The 24,927-nt window shown below is 39.9% G+C and overlaps 1 protein-coding gene across 1 annotated transcript; it reads left to right on the forward strand.

The window, feature by feature from the left end:
• Window positions 1–293: 293 nt before the first annotated feature.
• Window positions 294–1,223, forward strand: LOC146813273 (olfactory receptor 1F1-like). The gene has a single exon (XM_085615351.1). The coding sequence runs from the start codon at window positions 294–296 to the stop codon at window positions 1,221–1,223; it is 930 nt and encodes a 309-aa protein (XP_085471477.1).
• Window positions 1,224–24,927: the final 23,704 nt, after the last annotated feature.

Raw genomic sequence — 24,927 nt, forward strand, 5'->3', positions numbered from 1 at the left:
TTGTTTGTGGAGAGACTCTGCAGTCAGGGTGGAATACTCCAGACATATGCGTTTAGGTCCTAAGGAGGCATACAGCTCCACAAGTCTTTGTGAATCACCTTTTTTGTAAGTTTTATAGTACATCAACGTGCAGATGATGAATCAGGACCATATAGTTTATATCTAGCTGCACCTTAAGTTTTCTAACACTTGAATGTCCAATAAAAAAAATTCATGTGATATTAGTCAATATTTGAATTCTTATTTTCATTTTATTTTTATATTTTTCCCAGGAGATAACGTCTGAAGAGAGTATGGAAAATCAAACAACCCTGAAAGAATTCATAATAGTTGGTTTCTTTATTAGACCAGAGCTAAAGCCACTGATTTTTATAGTGTCCCTTTGTATATACCTTTTAATCATGTGGGCAAACCTTGTGATCATAGTGATTGCAATTGTGGAACCTTGCCTGAAAACTCCAATGTATTTCTTTCTCCAGAACCTGTCCTTTTTAGATATATTTTGCACAAATGTCACCTTTCCAAAACTGTTGGCAATTTTCTTAGACAAAAGCAGGACTATATCCTTTGCAGGCTGCATAACACAGATGTTCTTCTTTCTGTATTTCACAAGCACAGAAGTCTACCTTCTTGCAGCCATGGCTTATGATCGCTATGTGGCCATCCACCACCCTTTACGATACACTAACATCATGAACATGAGATCCCGCATTCTGCTGGTAGCCATTTCCTGGGTGCTTGGTTTTCTGAACATTGTCCCCCATGCTGTTGTGGGATCACAATTATCCTTCTGTGGTTCCAGGTTCATCAATCACTTCTTCTGTGATCTCACGGCTCTGATGAAGATTTCTTGCAGTGATCCACATAACATTGAATCTGTGATTTTTGTTGAAGGTGTCTTTGCGGGTCTCATCCCTTTTTCAATAACTATTATCTCGTATATCTATATAATTAATGTAATTCTAAGCATTCGCTCTGCTAAGGGGAGGCATAAGGCTTTCTCAACCTGCACCTCCCACCTCACTGTGGTCACTGTTTTGTATGTATATATGTTCTGCATGTATGTGCGTCCTGCATCCTCCTATTCACCAAAAAAAGACAAGCTGCTTGCCATTGTGTACACTGCATTCATCCCAATTTTTAATCCTCTAATTTACAGCCTTAGGAACAAAGATATGAATGAAGCTCTGAAGAAACACATAGGTAGGAAATCAATTGCATGATCTTAAATATGTTATTTCCTGAGCAGAATTTTAAAGCTGTTAAATCCATTTTGGGATATATTTTTCAAATATTCATGAAGCCAGAAATGGATGAAGCTAGTGAACGTCTTTTAAGAATTTATTGATGCTTTCGAATTTATGCGGTTGCCAGTTCCCAACGTCTCAGGACACTTAGATGAGAACTATAGACTCAGATGAAGAAGCAACTGAATCAAGTATGTGTCCCTCAACAGCATTAGTGTAACTAAGAAAGAGCTAAAAAATGTAGCTTTCTGTTTACCTGGACATGAGCTTCAAATTTGTTCAAGATTATATTAGTCTAGAACTGCATATATTTCAGTACTGTTGGGCCTATTGACAAAGGTAAATCTACACATGTATATTTACTACTAGGAAGGTTAATCTTACACTTTTGAGCAACTGTACTAATTGAAGTTCAAAGTTACTCAAAAGTGTAGACATACGGCTTTACTCACTGAAATAGAATGGAGCCACATTTATGAGTTACTACTGCCAAATAGGAGCAAAATTAGGTCCAGCACAACACATGGCCAGCCACTGATACTGCAACACCTTTTAGAAGAAAATAATGGAGGCAGTGATTTCAAATAGAATTCAATATGAATAAAGTTAAATAAATGATTGTTTTTATTTTAAAAATAAATGTAACTTTAATTGGTAAAAAATTATTCACTTCAATTCTATAGAAAGCATTTTTAATGTTTAATACATAATATAAGTATTTAACTCAGGTGATATTTTTGTCATTAAACCTACATAAAATAGTGTTAATTTAACTTTGTATATTTAAATTAATTAATTGGTTAATCATTTAATTCAAATAGTGCTGTAGCATTTTTATATTGAGTTTTAACTGTACAAAATATACAAAAAATGTATTTACAATGCAATTTAAAACATTTTAGTTCATCCCAATCATTTACTATAGGGCGATCCCTGCACTGGCAGTGGAAATCTTCCCATGGTAAAGTAGGGAAAAAAGCAAAAAGCAAAAAAAAGTAGAATCTGATAAAATTATTAAAAGTACTTTGAGATTAAAACTTACCTGTAAATTAATGTTATAGTTATTTTAAACGTATAACAAAATAAAAAATGGTATCACCATTAATAACTCAATTTAAATTCAAAATGTAATTATTCTACGTATATTAATTTTCATTAAAATTATTAATTATTTATCGTAAGTTTAAATGAAAAACAAAAAGTCCACCTACAGTAACAACATTATATATTTATGATGCATTAAGTAATATTAAAAGTGATATATAGAATTTATTGAAAGTGATTTAACTATATTTCAATACAAATGTTTACATTCATTGTTAGATGTAAACGGTTATTAAAATATATTAAAATAAAGGCATAGTTAATATTGAGATAATTTTTTATTAATATTTCAAAATTATTTTTAAAAAATGAACTCTGTTACATAATTTATTTTAATACAACATTTTTTCCAACAGGGTTTATAACTTTTGATTTTATTTTAACTTCCTGGGCAGTGTTGTACTAACTGCCAAGCGATATGTGTGGTACTGCACCAATTCCATCTCTGAGCTGGATTTCATTTTCTGCTCTTTTGTGTCTGTTTAGCCACGCTGCCCCTCTTCCAGAATATATTTTATTTTTAAAAAGGCCAGCACAGTAAGTTGACCATGTCATGAGGGATGTAATATGTGAGGTCATAAGCAGTATTTTACTGGTTTTGTACAAATGAAATCTGAACCTGACTATAACTTCTCTGTAACCTTCAGTGTTTTCAGTTAATTCAGGGACATGATTTGTTCAAGATCAGAGGATGTTGAGCTGACCCTGGGCTTGAAGCCTTGTTCCCATGTTCCACGACCACTACCTCTGACAGTTAGGCCACAACTTCTCCCATAATTTTTTATCACACTTCCCAACTGTAGGGATAAATTATTTTACAGCTTAAGGCCAATGACACTATAGCTAATTCACTGGAGTTTAAAAACGTTATTTCAGCCTTCGGCTGTTTTACCTATCTCCTAATTCTCACTCTTGGAGTGTCACCCTGAGCTTCCATTAATGCTGTTTCCAGGCCGTTGATGTAGATGGCAAACAAAAATTGGGCCAGGATATAACTGTGTCATTCTCCACAGGTGATTGGAAAGGTCTTCGTGCAAGCACTCTCATTTGTAAAAAAAGATCTACCATAATAGAAACTAGTGCGGATGAATCCAATCATGCACTGTTTTACCTTCCATTTGTTTCATCACATGAATTTTTGGTGTGGGGTGTTTGCTTTAATTATTGTGCATGTATGGTTGTCATGTCTTGCTTTAACGTGCATTTACTCATTTGTCCCAATCAATATCTGACAATGTTTTGATGTTTCTCCTCTTCTTATTGTGTGTAATCGCCCCCTTTCATTATTCTCTTTGTTATTGAAATGTACATTGTATGATATTTTTATCGTTTTCTTGAGCAATGCAGATAGTTTCCTTTCCTCCTCTTGTTTTCCCATTTGTGTTAATGTATTGGTGTTAATCAATGTATTGATGTGTCACTTATTGTTTAATGTTATTGGATGATTTATCGCTCCAAATACTATCCAATAGTGCTCCTCATTTATTTTAATGATTAATATTCCTTGTTGTATGTCCTTTCCAATTGTAGTGTTATTGAATTGGATTTTATCATGTATATAACATGGATCTTCCATCAAACACGATGGGGCTTATTATCAAGGTCCAGCGAGCGCTTGCATATTTATCGCCGGCTATCTCTTGAATTCATCACCCGGTTAGCACGTAATCAACAATGCGCATCGCTGAGGCGATAAAAATTCCAGAAATAGTAGGGAAATATTGCCGTTTTCCATGGTGGAAAACGGCGATATCCACCCCCCATGTTAGGTATGCCTTAGTCAGGAATTAACAGACGTTAAATTCCCGCGTTAAAGGCATACTTAACATGATTTTAAATATCGCTAACCCTCCTTGTCAATATGACAAAACTGGGTTAGCGATATTTTCCTAAGGGAGTCTTGTCAGGTACGCCTCCTTTGCATCTCATTACCGATGCGATCGGAGGCGTGCTGACAAGGGGCGCTATTACCAGTAATCTGTCACTAACAGGACGTGAGACGCACGCGAAGTTCTTAAATCGCACTATAGGTAACTGTTTGTCTTCACGCTGTGAGTCAGCTGCTTACATTAACAATTTGATTTCCTGGTCAGAGTAGCTTTTATTATTATTTTTTGTCCCGCTTTTCAGAGCTATACAGATTCATACTGTTAAAAGTGATTGACGTCACCAAATTTTGCAACATACTCTAAAAACTTTGACAATACTTCCCTGAGGTCTCCAGGTTGTAAGTAATGGCTGCGATCAGTTGTTTATTGCTTTAAGTTGGCCAGTTTATCTAGTACTTATGTGCCACAATGAATTAATCTTTCAACGTAGAAACTCTGTGGTTGAGCACCGTGTGTGTCATTTTCTGTACTAGGAGCTTCATAGTCCATCCCTTTAGGTTTTTCACCGCCTACGCAGAAGTGCTGTACTGAGGTGAGCTAAAGTGCCACTCATTCTATTTTACACACCCACCTTTTAATGTTATTTGAGGTCATTATATATGATACCTTTACCTACCTTGTAAATCTCTCCTTTTCTCTGTCTGAGGAAGACCCCATTTTAAGGAGCCACTGGCCTTCCATCATTCTTTGGGGTTGAAACATCAATATCTCTTTATTTTGACCTGTACTTGTCATGTATGTCCAGATGTGGAGGTTGTCACACGTATTTACAACGTCTCGCTGCTTGGGATTCAAGTAGTTTGCAACTCAAATATTGTTAGACAGGTCTATCTCATCATTGTAAATATTGTAATTATCACCACTTTTACCTTCACATTTCCCATCCCATCACAAGCACTTCCTTGAGCACTTATTTCACTTTATGTTTTGGAGCAACTATTGATACTGAAAATCATGGAAAAATCTACGTCATAAAATCCTTTAAAACTGAATAACATTTTGTCATTGTTTATTTAAATTTGTGGATGTGGGTGTTACCAAGATTCCTCACAAACATTGGTCGGTTGGACCATCTGCGGGTCTGCAGAGAGCACTAGAAGCACAATGCCCCCGGCCACGAGCCCTTTTTGAGGCTCACTGCAGGTGGGCCTCCTGGCTCAGGGAGAATCCAAAAAGTAAGGCCCTTATAATGCTGAGGGCCCATAGGGGCCAGGGAAGCCCTTTCTTGGCTGAAAAAGATCCCCGCTGCGGGCAGTAGAGAGCGCTATTAGTATGATGCAGCCGACCACGCCCCCTTTCCGAGGCTCACTGCAGGTGGGCCACCTGGCACAGGGAGAGCCCAAAAACTACTATCCTTATAATGCTGAGAGTCCATAGGAGGAAAGGAAGCTTGTTTAATTGAAAAACATCCCAGAACAGTAAATTATATTAAATTAATTGACACCAATATGGCATGCACCCTGCCTTAAGGGCTAGAAGGCCTACTTAGGCGTGGCTAATTAATATTTAAAAGGTATGTATAGGCTTGTGGAAATGGTTTACTTTGACAGGTCAATTTGTAGATTTAAAATTTCTCCAGTCCGGCTACAGTGGTGGATCAGAAGCCATGTCTTACACTGTAATGGATAGAACAACATGTGATGCAGTCTACAAGTGGCATTTAACTTATAGGCTCTGGGCATACGTTGTACCCTACACTAGGGACCTATAGGTAAATGGCAATTAGGATAATGCCTTTTCAACCATGTTCAAATGGCGAGCATAGGCATTTTAACTACTGGTTAGCTCGAGTAAATAGCACAGAGTTGTATAGACAGCAAAAACGGATAGGGCAAAATTCTAGGCATACACTGCACAAAATATGGTCCATTCCCTCACGCAATATTACACTTTGCAACAGATTGTATCACATTTGTAACACCACCCTGGAGCAAAGTGTTAGTAAATCTGTCCTGATGTGTTCCATATAGATTTGGAAATTATTTTGATCGTATGTGTTTTCATTTAGTTGAGGATTATTTTAGAGCAATTTGCATATATTCAAAAATGTAGCTGATATGAACCAGTGATCTGTGCAATGTGTGCATGTATGCATATTTGAGATTATATGTGTTAAATATTAAATAGAAAATGTGCTACATCTCAGTTTACATCTGGATTCCACTCAACCAATCCTGATTTGATGTTTCCTATCAGACAAGATTGATTTGATTAAAAATTGTATAGCCAGCTAAAATGTTTAGGAGATTCAGCAGTGGCGGTTGATTAGCATCAAGTGCTGACACACTGTGGGAGTATAGTGACACAGCCTTCATTGACTGTAGACATTGGCTTTCCTTCCTGGCTAAAGCACCCAGTGGTGGTCTAAGGGTGCCATAGGTCCTACTAAGAGCAAGGAAAATGTGGTCCCTTTACCCTAGGTAGGTAGAAATAAATAGCCATAATTGGGCTGCACTTGTCACTAAATCCCCTGGGCTCCGCAGGCTCAAAATGTACTGCACTAATGATAACTAAGAGCCTAATTACGAGTTTGACGATCCATAAGACCGCAAAGCTCATGGTGCAGGTGCAGTGGTAGTCAGACCTCTATAGGACTGATGCAACTGCGATCCATGGCATTGGTGTGGCAGTCCTGAGGCCACTATTTGCTTTGTGGTAGTGCTATGGCACCGCCAAGCATTTTGTGAGTTTCCTCATACCAACAGTCTCATGACGGCTCTTACGCCATGAAACAGCTGGTGGTGAGGAAACTGGCCCCCTGTTCCCTGAGAATCTAGGGATGCATGCAGGGGGGCACATGGTGTGCCCCCCCGTCTGCATGCAACCACAGTTCCAGCACAGCATGGACTTTATAGTTCATGCCGTGCTAGAGTGCGCTGTGAAGGGCCCATGACACTGCCTTTCCAAGGCTCTCCTATGAGCCTTTGAAAGGCACCACCATGCGACTGCCACCACAGGGCCGCCTGCCCAGATTACAACTTGTAATCTAGTGGTCGGACAGTCGTCGGCGCTGACAGTGTGGGAGCAGGACAGTGGAGTGGCGCCCCGCTCTTACACCACTAGAGTCGTAATCAGGCCCTAAATTATGGGAGCCAGTCATTATTAATGGTAGCGGAAGTGCGGAAGCCTTTACAATGAAGGCTTTACATCTAAGCAGTCTTTACACCGACTGGTTTAACAACTAAATATTCTACCACAAATATGCTTTTACCATGAATGCCTGTAAACTAATTTCATTTTAAAGGAATATTTGTGGTAAAAATTGTATTTGGCCTGAACCCATACTGTAGCTTCTCTCCTCTGCCCAATCTGAGAGATGGTCTAGTAAGATCCGACCAATAATTTTCACCTCTGAGTCAATCAGAGAAATGGGCCTGAAGCAAGCGGGATCTGATCTATTTCCCTTTTTAAAATCAGGGACCACTATTGATTGAGACCAAGTTAGTGGAAGGCGTCTGTTGGATCCTGAGTTTAAATGCAATGTTAATAGAGGGTCCCACAAGTCTATGTAAGATTTGAAAATATCCCCTGGCACCCCATCAGGCCCGGAGGCTTTGTTTGATGTTAGTTGAGAAATGGCTGCGTGACCTCAGTTAATGAGTACAACAATCTGCTGATCACTTCACATGTCCTTTGGTTCCTCATCCTCATTTTCTGAGCTATAGATGCCTGAAAGGGATCAACCCAAGCTTGTGATGTGATAGTACAAGCCTAGTTAGAAAGATGATCATTGCTAAAAAGGGGACAGTTTACTACTCTCCAAAAAGCAGTACTGTTTGCTGCAAGCTAGCGGTTCGTAACCTATCCCAGGCCTCCTCCTTGAGCTGGGCTTTACGATTCTTACAGGCCAACCTATAAGCAGCCCTATCTCTTTTTGCCTTTGGGCTCCTTGGCCCGGGGGGTTACATGCAAAAGGTTCCATAGATCCTTATGGGCTTTAGAACACCATCTATCTAACCATCTTACTTCATAGGTCACAGGGGATGCACCAGCTTTACAGAGCTCTGTTTTAATGAACCTACTGATGTTTAGAAGGGACTTCATGATGCCCTGAGCTGACTCTTCTTCAGACAAAAGGGAATAAAAATCAGCTTGGCTAGTGGAAACCAAATTTTGTATAAAAACTGAGGGAACAATAGACGCCCACCTCACCCTTCGTCCCTGATCAGTCAGAGTGAATGGCTCCTCGATAAGAGGTACTTCTGCAATGGATTTTGTATCCCAATGAAAATCAGCTGTCAGAGGGTTTGATCACTCAAGATGTGCCTTAATACTTTACACTCTAAAAGAACAGAAGATAAACAGAAAGAGACAAAAATATAATCAATTACAGAACTGTGCCCCCCCTTAAATGTTGGTATGCTCTCAAATGAGTTCTCCTGATTAAGATCCATTAAGTTAATCAGGTTAAGCTCCGAGATTAAGCAGTTAGCAATGTCACCTTGGAGACTAAGTTTAAAATGAACCTGGTTGATAAAAAAAAGTGCTCAGAAGCTAGATCACGTTATACTTTAAGCATGAATAACAAGGATGCAAATAAAAATCACAGACTAGCATGGTCACAGTAAATGGGGGTTTGGATTGAAAGAACTTACCAATAAATACTTTAAGACTAGTGACGGAATCCGGCTCATTCCTCCATATGACTGCATTGTAAAAATTGATAAGAAGCATTCTGCACATATTAGTGAACAATAAATGAGTACCCAGAATGGTCTTCAAATTAGACTTCAAAACCACTACTTTACTCCTGAGGCCTAGATTTACTAAGGTGTTAAGACCACCACTGGCATGTATGCTAACGGACAAGTTGCTGCTACTGAGTATAATGTAAAACCATCCAATTGTAAGCATCCCTTTACATCCCACGTTTCCTACAAACAAATAATATCAAAGTTTTTCATCATGCTCAACCATCCAGCATCTGAAAGCTTGTTCTGGACTCCAGCTTTGTTGCAACTGAGAACTCTAAGGGTCCCAAATCTGTAAATCTCAGGTGCCACACTCGGGGCATCAGCAATAAGGGCAGAGCCCGGTCAATCAGGGTCTTCCAGCTCGCTCAAAGGAGAACATGTTTTACTAAGTTGGAGAGTTGCAATGCTATTGTGGCAAGAGTTATTTACCTGCTCATGGAGCAACCTGTTCTGATTCATGCATCAGCCTCTCCTGTCAAATACTTTAGAGTTGGACAGTGGGTAGAAAAACCCCAGAAGAAGAGCAGATATACAGTCCGTTGGTGTACCATTCCCCCCCATGCACCTAAAATTAAGCCAGCTCACGTGGCATTATTGAAATGAACTATTATGCAAACATCCAGAGATGCCTTTTGAAACTGCCCCTGCGGACCATTATGACCTCTTCTGCCAGGATCTGAGATGTGGGCAGATAAATATTCACCCTGTTTGCAAACCAATGAACTACTTTATCCTTGAGTTGGATGTAGTTTTCCTATGCATCCTTCCTTAAAGGAGAAACATCCACCATTATAAGGATATATGGAGTGACCGCAGGGGGCAGCTAGATGATTGTGTTTCTGGGGTGATCAGTCAAGAAACCTTTTACGGGTGTATAGAGAGCTGCTATCACAGGGTTGGTGTAATTTCTTTGGCCAAACACGTGGGCAGAGGCAGGAGCTGACCGACAAGTTACATCGCCATATTTAGGAGATAGAATAGTTTGATGATGTGGGCAGGCATATGGAAGTAAGGATGATGGAGCCCTGCGTGAGTCCTGGGAGTGAGTGGATACACTGCCACCCCATTTATCAGTAGGATCACTGGTATGGATTCTATCTCTGGTTTTAGGCATAATAATAGAGGGAAGATTACTGATTTTTGATGTGCAATTGGAGATTATCCTTTGAGAGTTCCCACATCTGCTCCAGTGCAGTAATACAGGTACTGAAGGAGTTTAATCTGAATAAATCATAGATTCCAGATGGCAAATTAGTTCCACAAGGAGACTCTCCATTTTATTCTGCTCTGAGGCTGCATTAATGTAATGTGCTGATTTAGCTGGGGTCTCCCTAGGGCCAGTCCTGGGCTCCCTAGTTGATTTGATAGAGTAAAGTTGCCCCAAATTTGTAGTTTTGCATTAGGCACCCATTTGTTTATGTTGTCAGAACACTTATTTGTGGTGTCACCGTCATTGGAATGATGGGCTTTGATGTTTGGAAGATTAGACATTGAGGTTTGAGGGAAAGATGTAGAAATAAGAGGGATGCTGAAGGAGACAGTGGCAGGACCCACAGCCCACTCACTTTCTCTGTCTTTGTCTTGTATTGTGGCATGATGATTGACTGCCAAGTCTGTTCCCACACTAGTGATCTCGTCTGAGAGCACCCCATGGTCTGGTTTAAAAAGAACAATATGCTCTTGCCAGATCTAGGTCTTTTCACTGTCCTATTGGAGTTCTTAGCTTTTCTCGTTTCACATACTAAGAGATCTAATTTTCATAAAAATACAGGACAGTACTTAAAGGATCAGACATAGAAATACCACTCGAAAGAAGCAAAAGGGCCACGAAGTTATAAAATTAGTTTATAGATAAAAGTCCACTCACCACTACCAGGATGGCACAATAATGAGGATGTAAGGGGGGCCCAGTTGAGTCTCTTCTGGGCGATGACAGACGCAGGACAGTCCTGCCCTTGGCCCAGACTTCACCCGGGCACCAATCACATGCATCCCACGCTGCGGGACCCACAACAGCAATTTAAGCATCTACGGGCATGGCGCTGACCTGACCACTGGACCAGGAAGTCTGGGGAATGTAGCCCTCTCACCCAACACTGTCCGCAGCAGGTTTCCCTTATTTTAGAGTTGCTTTTTTATGAGAGTAGTGTACCATACTCGCGGTACCATTGCAACACTGTCGTTACAACGAACACGTTGTTACCACGCATACAATTACATCGCAAGTCAATACTACAACTTGCTGTAGGGGACGCACTGGTTTTGGATTTAGAATCCAACACCTTCCTTGTTGTTGCACAAACTGGAGTAGGAATAGTAAATAATACTATTCCTAAGTCCAGCGTGCCCCTTACAGCAAGTCGTAGTAATGACTTGCGATGTAATTGTATGCATGGTAACTACGCGGTCATTGTAACGACCGTGTTGTAATGGCATGCGATGTATTCACATGCATAGTAACAGTATATATTCATCAAAACTATTCAAAAAGAGCTAAAAGAACAATATAATCTACATACTCAATTCACTGGTATAACTTTGTAATTATTTTAAAAGTGTACATTAGAAATGAAGATGTATATGGGAGCTTGATTAAAAGGAGTAACACAGTGATGACAAACACATATATGAGATTAACTGTATCTATAGATCTATTACAGGGTATGTGTTTAAGAGGTTAGTGGTGAATGTTTTGGGAATGATGAGAAAAAAAATAATGAGTGCTTCTTTATTACATTATGTATTTTTTGAAAAACTTACATTATAGTCTTGTTGAAAGTTGCAATGAGGAACTAAAAATGTCTAAACATCATATGCAGAATAGATTCATCTGTTATTTGCATTCTAGGAGTTGTAGTACTTTTAGTAACATTATTAAACAGGAATAGTGTATTGAGAAATAAAGGACAAGAGCATGTTGTCCGCCTGTATGAATTAGAAAGAAGTATTACTTGTTAGGTATGAATTGGGGAGTTTTTTTCAATGTGTTTTATTTTAACTTATATGACCACTTTGCATATGCTTAGATGGTGAGATATGATTTTTGTGCTTGCACATAGCTATGTAAACGGTGGGACTTTTGAGTTTACTTAAAGATGAAGAGAGTTATATATTTTGGGAAAGATGGCTCGAAGGTGTACATCTATTAGGAAATCGCATATATGTTTACATGGTGATCTATGTTCAGTAAGGCTGATGAAAATGTCATGTATATCATGAGGGGAGTGTTTTTCTCTAAACATGTTTTGCCTATAATTGATAAGGATTAATAGTGCAGAATGCCTTGAGAGTTCTTTTGCTAGCTTCATTTGGAGAGTAACCTTTGTTTGAGATTTGCTAAATATATATTTTAGAAGCAGAAGAAGTATTTGAGAAATTATGTAGGTATGCCATTCACAAAAGGTTTTGTGGTTTGAAGAATTTCAAAATGTTGTTTTCTGTTTTAAGAAACTTATGGATCCATTTGCATGCTCAGTAACAAATCAATGTATGTTTCTAGAGGGTCATGTATGCAATGATATATCATGTGTGATACCTAGATTTCACTCACACATAGCTTAGAGGAAAAGCATATATACAGTAAAACAGGTATTTTGATACTGACAAAAGGAGATAGCCAATGAGTCAGAGACATAGTCACAGCTGTTATGTATCTAACAGCAATGATGGTACTTTCACAGTCTGTCAGACAGTATTCAGGCACTGGAATCGCCCAGCCACTACTCAGGCAGTCATCAAATCAGTAATTCACTATCCATCGAGTTATTCAATTACCCGGACACTAAACATGTACTCTTGCAATCAGGCAGGTAGAAAGTATGGAGTCATTAAACTATGCATACATTCATCTAATCACATAGGTAGCAACTATTGACTTATGCAATTAACAAGGCTGTAACTATGCAATCGTTGTAACATTTGCGCAGAACCTCTGCAGCCATCTAAACACCCACTTACAACCTACGCAGACATTGAAATGCTAAGGCAAATACGTGCACTGATAATACAACCAGGCACTACTAATGCCCTCATTTAATTACACAGAGAGTACCATTGTAGTAAACCCATCCAGTGCCTTTGCAGCCATTTGACTACTGAGCCAATAGCCTTGAGCTAAGACAATCACCCCAAAAGTATACTTACTTTCATTCAATCTCTCAAGCTCCAACAATGGAATCATGCAGTCACTCAGACACTAGTCATGCACTCATCTAATTAGGTAGGCCCTATTGATGCACGCATTCAATTCTCCAGACACTACCTATGTAGTTATTTAATCATCCAGGCACTACCTGTTCAGTCAACTAAAAATAAATGGGAAGGATCCAATTGCTGAAACAGTATTCATCCACTCATCTAATAGGCTAGGTGCTATGCATGGGATTAAACAATCATGTATGTACTATCCATGCACATTAGTCACATACTTATTGAATTATTAAGGCTCCACTCATGCACTCATCCAAACACCCAGATACTAATGGTATACTTATGCAAACAAGCAGGCACTAGGTATGCCGATATGGAATGACTCATAGAATTATTACATAGTCAGAGAATCATCTAGGCACTAGTTGTAGCATCAGGGAATCACATTGGCTCTACCTATGGACTTATTCAATCATTCAGAGAGTATTGATGTATTCAACAAGAAACTCACACATTTACAAGTTTTACTGAGGAATGTGTAGTCTTTAGGCACTATGGGTGATAGGTTTACTACAATGGTATCCTCCACATAAGTACATGAATGCATGAGTATAGACTGAGTGTTTCATTAGTGCACATGTGTGCCTGAGTATTTCAATGACTGCATGGGTTGTAAGTGGGTGTTTAAATGACTGCATAGGTTCTGAGCAAATGTTATAATGATTGTGTAGTTACAGCTTTGTAAATGTAGTGTTAAATTTAAAAAGTGTAGAAGAAGGAGAGTTGCACAGAAACAGAAAGAGAGTGTAATCGATCAGGCCTTTGCTTTGAAGAGGAAGCTATTCATTTTGATTCTAAATAGAATGAAGACTCTTGACAAAATGTTGCTGTGCATGAGGATACAAAACCAGAAGAACATATTAGTCAATAGAAGTAACTGTTGTACAGTTTTTAGTGGACGACAGATACATTCTTCTTGTACAGAGGCTTTCTTTAATAAAAAAAGCTATCTCCAGGATAACAAATTAGTTCATGCTATTGATTAAAGAGAACAATGTTATGAAATGAAGAATGGTAGTCCTATAGCAAAAGATGTGATGGTACTTAGAAATGTAGATCAAGTTATTGGAGAAGAGGTACAAGGAAGGCGGAGTCAGGCGCCTGTATACAAATGGAATTGTAGTAGTGCTTGTAGTATTCAACAGAAATCCATTGATAAATTAAGGACATTTCTATGTATCTTTCCAAGGCAAAATGTAAAATCTAAAATAAGTACTTTACAAGGATTGGATCCTTGCAAGATTGAAAACATACACATTTTCAGGGACACTCATTAGCTTGTTATAAAATAAAGTGTGTTAAAGCACCTTTCATGGATTCAGGAAGGTAGCTGTACATCACTCAACAATGCGAACTTTAGTTGGGAGGCATTCACTATGTGAAAACTCCTGTTTATGTTTAGTACAAATGAATAGAGCACTTTCGAATGGTACCATGGTAGACCTATTAAACCCCAAATGTGGATAATAGAATTTAATATGTATTAATATGTGCTATAAACATGCATTCATTGCGGTTACAGACATTCTCGTGACATCCGGCAACAATGAGATCACTCAAAACACCAGGTAAAAGGCTTTTAATTGAAAAATTGTTACAAAAGTTAAGTTCAAAGAGTATGGCAGTAAACAACTTGTGTCAAGTATAAATTATAATATGTGTAAATATGTGTTCACGAGTTTTTTTTAAAAAACACGAGCAATTCACGATTACCAACGACGCCATGGTCGACAGAGCCCCTGTGAATATATAGAATTTCACTTTGAAGAGATTTTTTACAAAACCATCACACAAACTCCCCAAACAAAACTCTACACTGCTAAAAAACTAGTTTTTGCTATTAGGTACAATCTTTCTATATATATGTTTAAGACTTCCTCGAAAAAATGTGCCTTTTGCGACATCACCATGAGCATTGTGATGTTGTCGCGATTATAAAAAACATAAAGAAAAAAATACACTTATTCATCCACTGAAGAAAATACTAAGTTATGAAAATACATGTTATAGAGTCATTGTACATAAACAAATGCAATTGAAAAATCTTAAAAATGAAAAAAAAACTCATGGGTTATGTGGACGTTATAGTTAGGAAATAAAATTTGAAAAAACATAGAAATTCACTGAAAAAAACAAAGGTTACAGGGACATTATAGTTCAAAATTAGCAGTTAAGAAAGCTTAGAAATTCAGTGAGAAAAACAAAGGTTACAGGGATGTTATAGTTAGGAAATGGTATTAAAAAAACCTTAGGAATTCACTGAAAAAACAAATGTTACAGAGATGTTATAGTTAGACTCATGTTTCACAGAGAAATTCAGCACTTGTAGTTAGCTAAGCTAACTGTAACTCACGCCCTAGCAATGCACTTCTTATGACCTCACATATTTCATCATTCATGACATAGTCCGTGACATCACTATTTGACATCAATGATCACTTCTCAAATGACATCATCCGGTGACTGTGAATGATTTTAAAAAGTGTATGTGTGTTATATATATGTACCTCTAGGGTATACTGGTGAATCAGTGATATATGAGTGCCTGGTTAAGGACTACCTATTAGTTAGGGCCAAAGTTTCCATAGGAGAAGCATTTTTTGTTTTGCTCAGAACTTTGGCATCACTTGACAAATCTTCATGACATTTTAAAAAAAAGTCACCTTTTTAGTTCAGCTGCTATGTTGAAAGTTAGAGGGTGATCCGTCAAGCGGGGCCAAAAAAAAAAGGGGTCCCAAAACGCATTTTTTCCATGTTAGGTTAGTGGGGATTTTTCATTCTTCGAAGATGAGTACAGCCTGAACCGCTTTTTGAAATTACACCAAATTTGACAGAAAGCCAGCTTTTTGAAATTTGGTTTAAATCCGTTCAGTAGTTGCAGAGATAGTTAATTAAAAAATATATATATATCTAGTAGCCCAAAGACCTACTGAAATGCAACTGACATTTTAATTGGGTACCAAAACATGAACCAGGCAGTGCTGGCAGCCGTCTTGGGACTTGGCTAAACTGAGAACCACAAAACAAATCTGTCTTCCTCTCACACTTTGTTTCTTTTTCTCTCTCTCTTCCTCTTACTCTCACTGCTTCTCTCTTTCTCTCTGTATTCCTTTCACTCTTTTATTCTTTTTCTCTCTGTCTTCCTTCCACTCTTTCTTTCTCTCTCTATCTCTCTCCTTTGATGGATGCATGATGCACAATCTCATCTTGCTTTTTGTCTAGCAGGCCTGTAATGATGCGTTGCCCTACTGCAATCAACACTCAACCTGAATTGTGAGCTCGGCTTCGCCGCGTGTACACAATGGGTGAGGAGGTTGCTTCGGCATGTGGTGGACCCTCTTTGACACATGTCAGTGGCAGAAGGTGAGCAGAGAGGCTTGTTTGTGAAGCGGCGAGCAGTCACCTCCGGGCATTGGGAGTGGATGGGGTGCAGCAGCCTGGGTGAGCAGAGGCAGGCAGTCACCTGCGAGCAGTGGGAGTGCATAGGGTGCAGCAGCCTGGGTGCACAGCGGCTATCATACACCTTTGGGCAGTGGGAGTGGATGGGGTGCAGCAGCCTGGGTGCGCAGTGGCAGAAAACACCTTTGGACAGTGGGAGTGGATGGGGTGCAGCAGCCTGGGTGTACAGCAGCGGGTAGACACTTCTGGGCTGTGAAAGTGGATGGGGTACACTAGACTGGATACTCAAAGGCAGGACAGCGATTTAGGCGTGCACAGTTGTATGTACTCATCCATTACTGATCCCATACTATGTTTCAGATGACTGATATCCCGGCACATGGTTGGAGACACACCAGTGGCAGAAAGGTGAGCTGTGAGGATTTTCTCCACAGTGTCAACACTCACTCTCCCTCTCCATCTCTTCCTTTCTGTCACACACTCTTTCTCTCTCTCTCACTCTCTATCTCTTCCTTTCTCTCTCTCACACTCTTTCTCTGTCTCTTCCTCTCTCTCATTCTTTCTCTCTCTTACTCTCTCTTACTCTCTCTCACTCTTTCTCTCATTCTCTTCCTCTCTCTCACACTGTTTCTCTCTCTCTTCCTCTATTACACTGTTTCTCTTTCTCTCTCTTCCTTGTATCTCACTCTTTCTCTGTCTTCCTCTCTCTCACTCTTTCTCTCTCTGTCTTCCTCACTCTCATTCTTTCTCTCTCTCTCTTCCTCACTCTCACTCTTTCTCTCTCTCTCTTCCTCTCTCTCACTGTTTCTCTCTCTCTTCGTCTCTCTCACTCTTTCTCTCTGTCTTCCTCTCACTCTTTCTTTCTTCCTCTCACTCTTTCTTTCTTTTTTTCTCTCTCTTCCACTGTTTCTCTCTTTCTCTCTGTCTTCCTCTCACTCTTTCTTTCTCCCTCTCTCTCTTCCTCTCTCCTTTGATGGACGCATGACGCACAATCTTATCTTGCTTTTTATCTAACAGGCTGTGATTCACGAATCGACGTCCCCCCCAACGCCACCACAGCTGAACATGTCTAGAACCTGCGATGATATGTGGCCATCCTGACAACACCTGAGAAAGTTACTTTGGCACGTGGTGGACCCTCTTACACACACGCAGGTGGCAGAAGGTGAGCAGAGAGGCTTCCTCCTGCAGCAGCGGGCTGTCACCTCTGGGCAGTGGGAGTGGATAGTGTGCAGCAGCCTGGGTGCATAAGAGCACACAGACACCTCCGAGCAGTAGATGGGCTGCAGCAGCCTGAGTGCGCATTGACGAAACAGAGAATTAGGCGTGTGCAGTTGTATGTAATCTGCAATTACTAATTCTATACTATTTTTCAAATGACTAACCTTGAGGGTCCCGGCACATGGTTGGAGACACACCGGTGGCACAAAGGTGACCTGCGAAGATTTTCTCCAGTGTCAACACTCCCTCTCCATCTATTCCTTTCTCTCTCTCACACTTTCTCTCTTTCTCTGTCTCTTCCTCTCTCTTATTCTTTCTTTCTCTTTCTTCTTCTCTCTCACTCTTTCTCTCTCTCTCTTCCTCTCTCTCACACTGTTTTTCTCTCTCTCCTTTCCTTGTATCTTACTTTTTCTCTCTCTCACTCTTTCTCTGTCTTCCTCTCTCTCTCACTCTTTCGCTGTCTTCCTCTCTCTCACTCTTTCTCTCATCTCTCTCACTCTTTCTGTCTCTCTTCCTCTCTCTCACACTTTCTCTCTCTCTCTCCCTCTCTCTTTCTCTCTTCCTTGTATCTCACTCTTTCTCTCTTTCTCTCTCTCACTCGTTCTCTCTTTCTTTGTTTCTCTCTCTCTCCCTCAATCTTTCTCTCTTTCTTTTTCACCTTTGCTGGACGCATGACACACCATCTTATCTTTCTTTTGTCTTGCAGGCTGTGATTCACAAATGGTCCAGCGATGACACGACATGGCTGTACATAGTTTTATTTGTTGTTGTTTTGTTTAATAAAATGTTTCATATGTAAATCCGTAATGACTAAGATTCTTATTTGTCCAACCTCACAAGCATCTTCTTATTAATAATTTTAAGACATGACCCAATGTTTTACGTTCCAGATTCCCTAACTTGACTGTCACATTTGTTTGTGGGGGGTAGGGTTGAGGGGAGATGGGGGACAAGGAGCTCCTGCTGGGGAATATCGGAGCAGTGTTGGGTGTCTGACCTGCATGATCATTGCCTCCTTCGCATCTGTTCTCAGAGACTTACTAGCCGGCGGGCTGGCTCGTAGATGAAGAACTGTGAGCCGACTGGCAGACTCATAGAGGGAGAACCGCGGCCCATCAGTTCGCAGAGGGAGAGCTGCGGGCCAGCTCGTAGAGGAACACCTGTGGGCCAACTAGTATAGGGAAAGGTGCGGGCCATCGGCTTCCAAAGAGATAGCTGTGGAATAGTGATGTGGGGAGAGGGAGCGTGAAGAGCGTATCTCGCAGGCCCGAGAACTCGCACCCAAAGAGCTGTGAGCCAACAAGTGGTTCGCAGACGGAGCCTTGCGGGCCCAAGAATGTTGTTGGAGGTATGCTGTTGATGGGGGAAAAGGGTGCGTTACCTGCTGATGTAGGGGGACGCAGCGTGAAAGGGGTATCTCACACAAACAGAACTCCGGTATATTAAATTGCCCCCGGGACCTTTCTTTCATATTTTCACTCGATGCGAGGAACAAGATGGCTGCTAACACTTCCTGGTTTGAAGTGTTAGTAGCCAATCAGAGAACACTTCCTGGTTTGAACTGTTAACAGCCAATCAGAGGCAAGCTCGTGCATGCGAGTTAGGCACCGTCCAGATGTATATATCTTTTTTTCCTTTAATATCTCGAAAACTACTCAACGGATTTACACCATTTCAACAAAAGCGCACTTTCTGGAGCAAGACCTTTCTCCCTGCCAAATTTTGCGTAATTCCGTTCAGCAGTTTGACCTGTAGCCTTGTCTAAAGTTTCCTTTGGAAATTACATGGAGAAAAAATGTTTTGGGACCCCCCTTTTTTCTCGGACCCCCCTTGACAAATCCCCCCCAAACTTTCAAGATAGGAGTTGATCTGAAAAGAGGAACTTTTTGGAAAGTTTTGTAAATATTCGCCAAACAACGCCAAAGTTATAAGCAACTTGAGGACTCCAGGAGGGAGCCGCGCAACCCCCCTCCCAACATGAGTGAAGCCCCGGGTCTGTGGGGAGCCCAGCGGGCCCCCACAGCCCCAGCAAGCCCCCGCTAATATTTTTTAAGAAATGCCCCCGGGACCTAGCCCACCCGGGGTCTCATTAAAATAAAAAGCGGTGACCCGCGACCCCAGTGTGAATAGCGCTGATATATATATATTTTTTTAAATGCTTTCTTTGGCCCTGAGGGTCTTTCTGGGACCCCCTGAGCAGGCCTAGGCGGTCAGGGTGTTTCTACCCTGCCCCCTTCTCTTGTTTTATACCTTTGTTTCTCTGTTTTCTCTGTTTCTCTGTTTTCCGAGTCACAAGATGGCTGCCACCACTTCCTGGTTTGGAGTGTTGACAACCAATCACAGTGAAGCTCGTGCTCGGGACTTAGGCTCCGTACAGATATTGAAACTTTTATTTTTCAAATCTCTTAACAACTACTGAACGGATTTACACCATTTTAAAAAAAAGGTCGCTTTCTGATCCAAGCATTACCTTTTGCCAAATTTGGGGTAATTCCGTTCAGTATTTTCGGCTTTAGCCTTGCACAAAGTTTCCTATGGGAAATTGGTTTTTTGACTCTTATTTTTTTTAATTTCTCAAAAACTACTGAACGGATTTACACCATTTAAAAAAAAAGGTCACTTTCTGAACCAAGCTCTGCCTTTCTGCCAAATTTGGGGTAATTCCGTTCAGGAGTTCGGGCTGTAGCTCGTCGCAAAATTTCCTATGGAAATTAACATGGGGAAAACACGTTTAGGGACTCGCCTTTTTCCTCAGCCCTCGCTTGACGAATCACCCCCAAACTTTTAGGATAGGAGCTGACCTGGATAGACTTTTTTTGGTAGAATTTCGCAAAGATTCATCAAACGAAGCAAAAGTTATTAACACATCAAAAAATGCTTTTCCTATGGAAACTAGGTTGTAACTATAACTACCTACTGGCGACTGCCAGTAGGTAATATATTCCAACAGCAATGTCTCAGTGCAGGAGCCCAACACTCTTAATCCGGGCAGCATCAGCGTTGTGGGGACGGAGTTCCCTCGCTTATTTATAACCAACAAGCCTCTCCAATAGAAGAAATACACCTTACGCCATATTTTGCAGGAAGGAAGGGCACTTAATTTAACATCTTACCACTGCGGCAAACAGCTCTACAACCTGATGCATTATGGCTCCTGTAGTGAGCCTTAAAATTAGGTTAAGAGTCCTCCTGAGTTTAAAATGACCATGTGTTTAAATCAACATATAGCAGACCGCTTCGGTGTACCGTGGTCTTGAATTCACAAGTTACTCAGATTGCGCAAGGTAAACATAAATATGATTCTTCAGTTTTTCAATTCCTTCAATTGTAGTGTCATTACTGATTCACTTCTCTTTTAAAAGTACACTGTGATAATTATTTCACTTTTATTTCATTTATCGTTAAGTTTCCTTGCACTGCTATCTTGACTGTATTATTTATTTCTGCATATTGTCTCAGTTTTAATCTGTCCCACAAAGTGCTAGTCCCATGCCAGCAAGCAGTGAATGGGAATCCATATTTACTTCCCAAGGCCTGGTCCACAATTATTTTAGATTAGAAAACCCCATACCTTCTTTTCGCACAGTGGAAGCGGGCGGGTCAAGCTCCATGTCATTAAAATTCCAACTGCAATTTCTCTGCACAGGAGCCCAACACAATCCGGGCGGCTTCAGCGTTGCGGGGACAGAGCTCCCTCGCTTATTTATAACCAACAAGCCTCTCCAACAGAAGAAGTACGCCTTATGCCATATTTTGCAAGAATGGAGGGCACTTTATTGAACATCTCACCACTGCGGCAAACAGCTTTCCAACCATTTTGGCTCCTGTAGTGAGCCGTAATCATAGCTTAACAGTCCTCCTGAGTTTGAAGTGACCATGTGTTTAAATCGACATATAGCAGACCTTATATAGATATAAATATAGATATATAATGCAGATTCAAGCTTTACACTTACCTAATTATCTATATTTGCTGACTAACACAATATTCTATTTGTGCATATTATGGTACATTATTTCTTTTTTCAGTTCAGAAAGAAAATGTTATTAATAGAAATAAAGGTGTCAATACAGAAGTCATAACAATAAATTCATGTCAATACAGTACAATAGGTTGCACTATACAAAGAAGAATCGGACTTATGAATAAAAAATAAACAGTTGATACATAAAAAGTGAATCATAGAAAGTGTTGAAATTATAAATAATCTGGGAACGTGTAAGGGGTTCAAGGGGGTTTTAAAACTTCTTGCTGAGACGGTTGTAGCTGGGAACATCGTTTTGCACATACATCAAGGTATAGTGTAACAGGGGACCACAGGTCCAAACGTTTCGCTGCCATCTGTATAGGATATACAAAAGAAGTGTCCAACCTATGATTATAGCAAACAGCATACCACCATGCCTTATAAGAAATTTTTGTGAAATCCTTCCAATTAACAGTGATTTGCTGAAAGGCAGCCGCTAACAGATCGATAATTTTACTTTTAAATGTAACATTCTCCCAGGAAGGTGAAAGACTCCCTAAGAAAACATGGGTGATAGTACATGATCATTTAGTACCAAAAATTAGGTTGATTTGAGACCACACTTGTTTCTAGAAACTGTCTACTATTGGACACGAGAATAACATATGTAATAAGTCAGCATTTGGAGAGGAGCCTGACCAACAAACATCTGAGGTATTCGCAAATCTTTTGCTTAAAGCACTCGGAGTAAATAAAATCCTATTATAAACAAAAAACAATGTTTGTATTGTGTTAGCTGCTCTGGAGGATTTGCGCAGTTTAATCCATATATTATTCCATAAAGTTACTGGCCAAGAGAGTTGAAAATCTCGCTCCCATGCTTCTTCTATTTTAGATTTCTGCCTGACAGTATCTTTATCTTGTAAATACTTATATATAATGGAGGCTGTAGGTTTAGTTTTAAGCATGGTGTAAAGTTGTGGAGAAGGGTTCTGGATAGTGGGAACAATAGGTGTGGCGGATAGTTGAAAATACTTATCCATCACAGCCATCTTAAGTAGATTATATTTATGTATAAATGAGGCAGGTAAATTGAATAGTTGTCTAAGTGAGGAAAAGATAAAAAGTTTGAATGTGCGAATAACTGGTGTATCCATACTAAACCTTTCTGTCGCCAGGTCTTCCAATAGATTGGTTTATTACGAATAATCAAATCCTTGCTGTGCCAAATTGTTGAATTCAGGAAATAATCAATAGTGTTGAGGGGAGGAGGGAATGTAGAATCCAAAAGTTTAGAGGTCAATTTAATAATAGGAGTGGACACAGCCTGCGGTTTACGTGAGAAGGAAAGGTACTCAGAGAAAGAGAAAGGGGATAAAAAAAGACTCTCAATTGTGATCCATAAGGGGCAATCCTCCGAAGGGTCGAGCAACCAAAGAGAAGCTTGACGTAGGAGAAAAGCTTTCTGATAAGCCTGAAAATTGGGAAAGTTAACTCCACCTTCTGTTTTAGGGCGTGCCAATTTAGATAGAGACATTCGGGACCTCTTTGAATTCCACAAAAATGAGGAAAGAGTGGAATTGATCCTCTTGAAAAATTTTGCAGGGATAGGAACTGGAATATTAGAGATGGTGTATAAAATAATGGGTGACAGCATCATCTTTATAGTATCCAAGCGACCCCACCACAATAAGTAGAGGGGGTGCCATTTGGCCGCTAGGTTAGCAATTTTCTGTATACATTTATTCATCCATAGCGCTACCGTGTCTGATATTGAAGAGGTAACATGCAAACCTAGATATTTAATATGGGAGGGACTCCAAGTGAAGTTTGAGGCACTGAAGTCCGACTTAAAAGTATACTTGGTCAAGGGTAGGATCTCACATTTATCGTTATTTAACATATAACCAGAAATTCTAGAGTAAGCTTGTACCTCTGCCAGAAAGGCAGGAATTGAGTCACTAGGATTGGAAATAAAAAGTAAGATGTCATCAGCATAAGCTGCTAGTTTAATGTGAGAGTTTGCTGTTTGAAAGCCATGTAAATTCGGATTTTGACGTAGTTTAGAAAGAAATGGCTCCAAAGCTAAGTTAAAAAGGAAAGGAGAAAGAGGGTAGCCCTGACGTACTCCTCTACCTAAATCGAAAAATGAGGAGATCAAGCCATTGGCACAGACAGCCGCACGTGGACTGGAATAAAGAAGAGAAATCAAGGATATAAATTTAGGCCCAAAACCAAACCATCTAAGGGTATAGAACAGATAAGTCCATTCAACCCTATCAAATGCTTTTTCAGCATCAAGTGCAATTGCCCCGAGGGAATGTTTTAAGTGTGAAGATTTAGACAGAACATTAAAAAGGAGTCTTGTATTATCAGTTATAAATCTGCCCTTGAAAAATCCAGATTGTTCCTTACCTAATAAATCAGGCAAGTAAGAGTCTAGTCGTATGGCTAAAGCTTTGGAATTTTTTTTATAATCAATGTTTACCAGGGAAATATAAATTTTTACAATACCTGTGATCCTTACCTTCTTTGGGTATGAGGCCGATGTGTGCTTCTGAGAAAGACCCTGAGGAACTACCTAATGTACTAAAGAGATTTATTAGAGAATGCAGTTTGAGCAGTATAAGTTTGGAGAAGTGCTGATAAAATTCTACTGTGAAACCATCAGGCCCCGGCGCCTTGTCTTTTTTAAGCTGCTGAAGAGCATTTGATAGTTCTTGATGTGTTAAATCGAACTCCAGAGGGGATAGATCCGGCAAAGTATGAGGAGGTCTTTGGAGATTAGAGAAAAAGTGAAATAGGGAATGATCAGAGGGTTGTGTCTCCAAGGCGTAGAGAGATTTGTAAAAGAGAGAAAATTCATGCAAAATATCGGCATCTTTGAATTTTAAGTCTGAGCGATCATTATAGATAGATTTGATATTGAGTTTGTTATGTTTAACTTTTAAATAATTAGCCAATATTTTACCTGCTTTGTTTTTACCCCCATAAAATTTGGCACTGGATTTTAACAAATATAGTGAGGCGTCCTCCGTTGATTTCTTATTGAATTGCAATTTGGCATTTATGAGAGCTGTGAGAGACTCCTTCGAGTGCGAGGTATAAAAAGAGTGCTCCAGTTTTTTAATGTCCTGTAGAAGATCTTTGGTGAATTTACGGGAGATTTTTCGTCTCTTAGCAACAAAGCCAATAA

This window comes from Triturus cristatus, chromosome 7 (assembly GCF_964204655.1).
Source record: "Triturus cristatus chromosome 7, aTriCri1.1, whole genome shotgun sequence".
Lineage (NCBI taxonomy): Eukaryota > Metazoa > Chordata > Amphibia > Caudata > Salamandridae > Triturus > Triturus cristatus.

Excerpts from the sequence above, each read along its gene's own strand:
- LOC146813273 (XM_085615351.1), top strand. The coding sequence starts at position 294 with ATGGAAAATCAAACAACCCTGAAAGAATTCATAATAGTTGGTTTCTTT.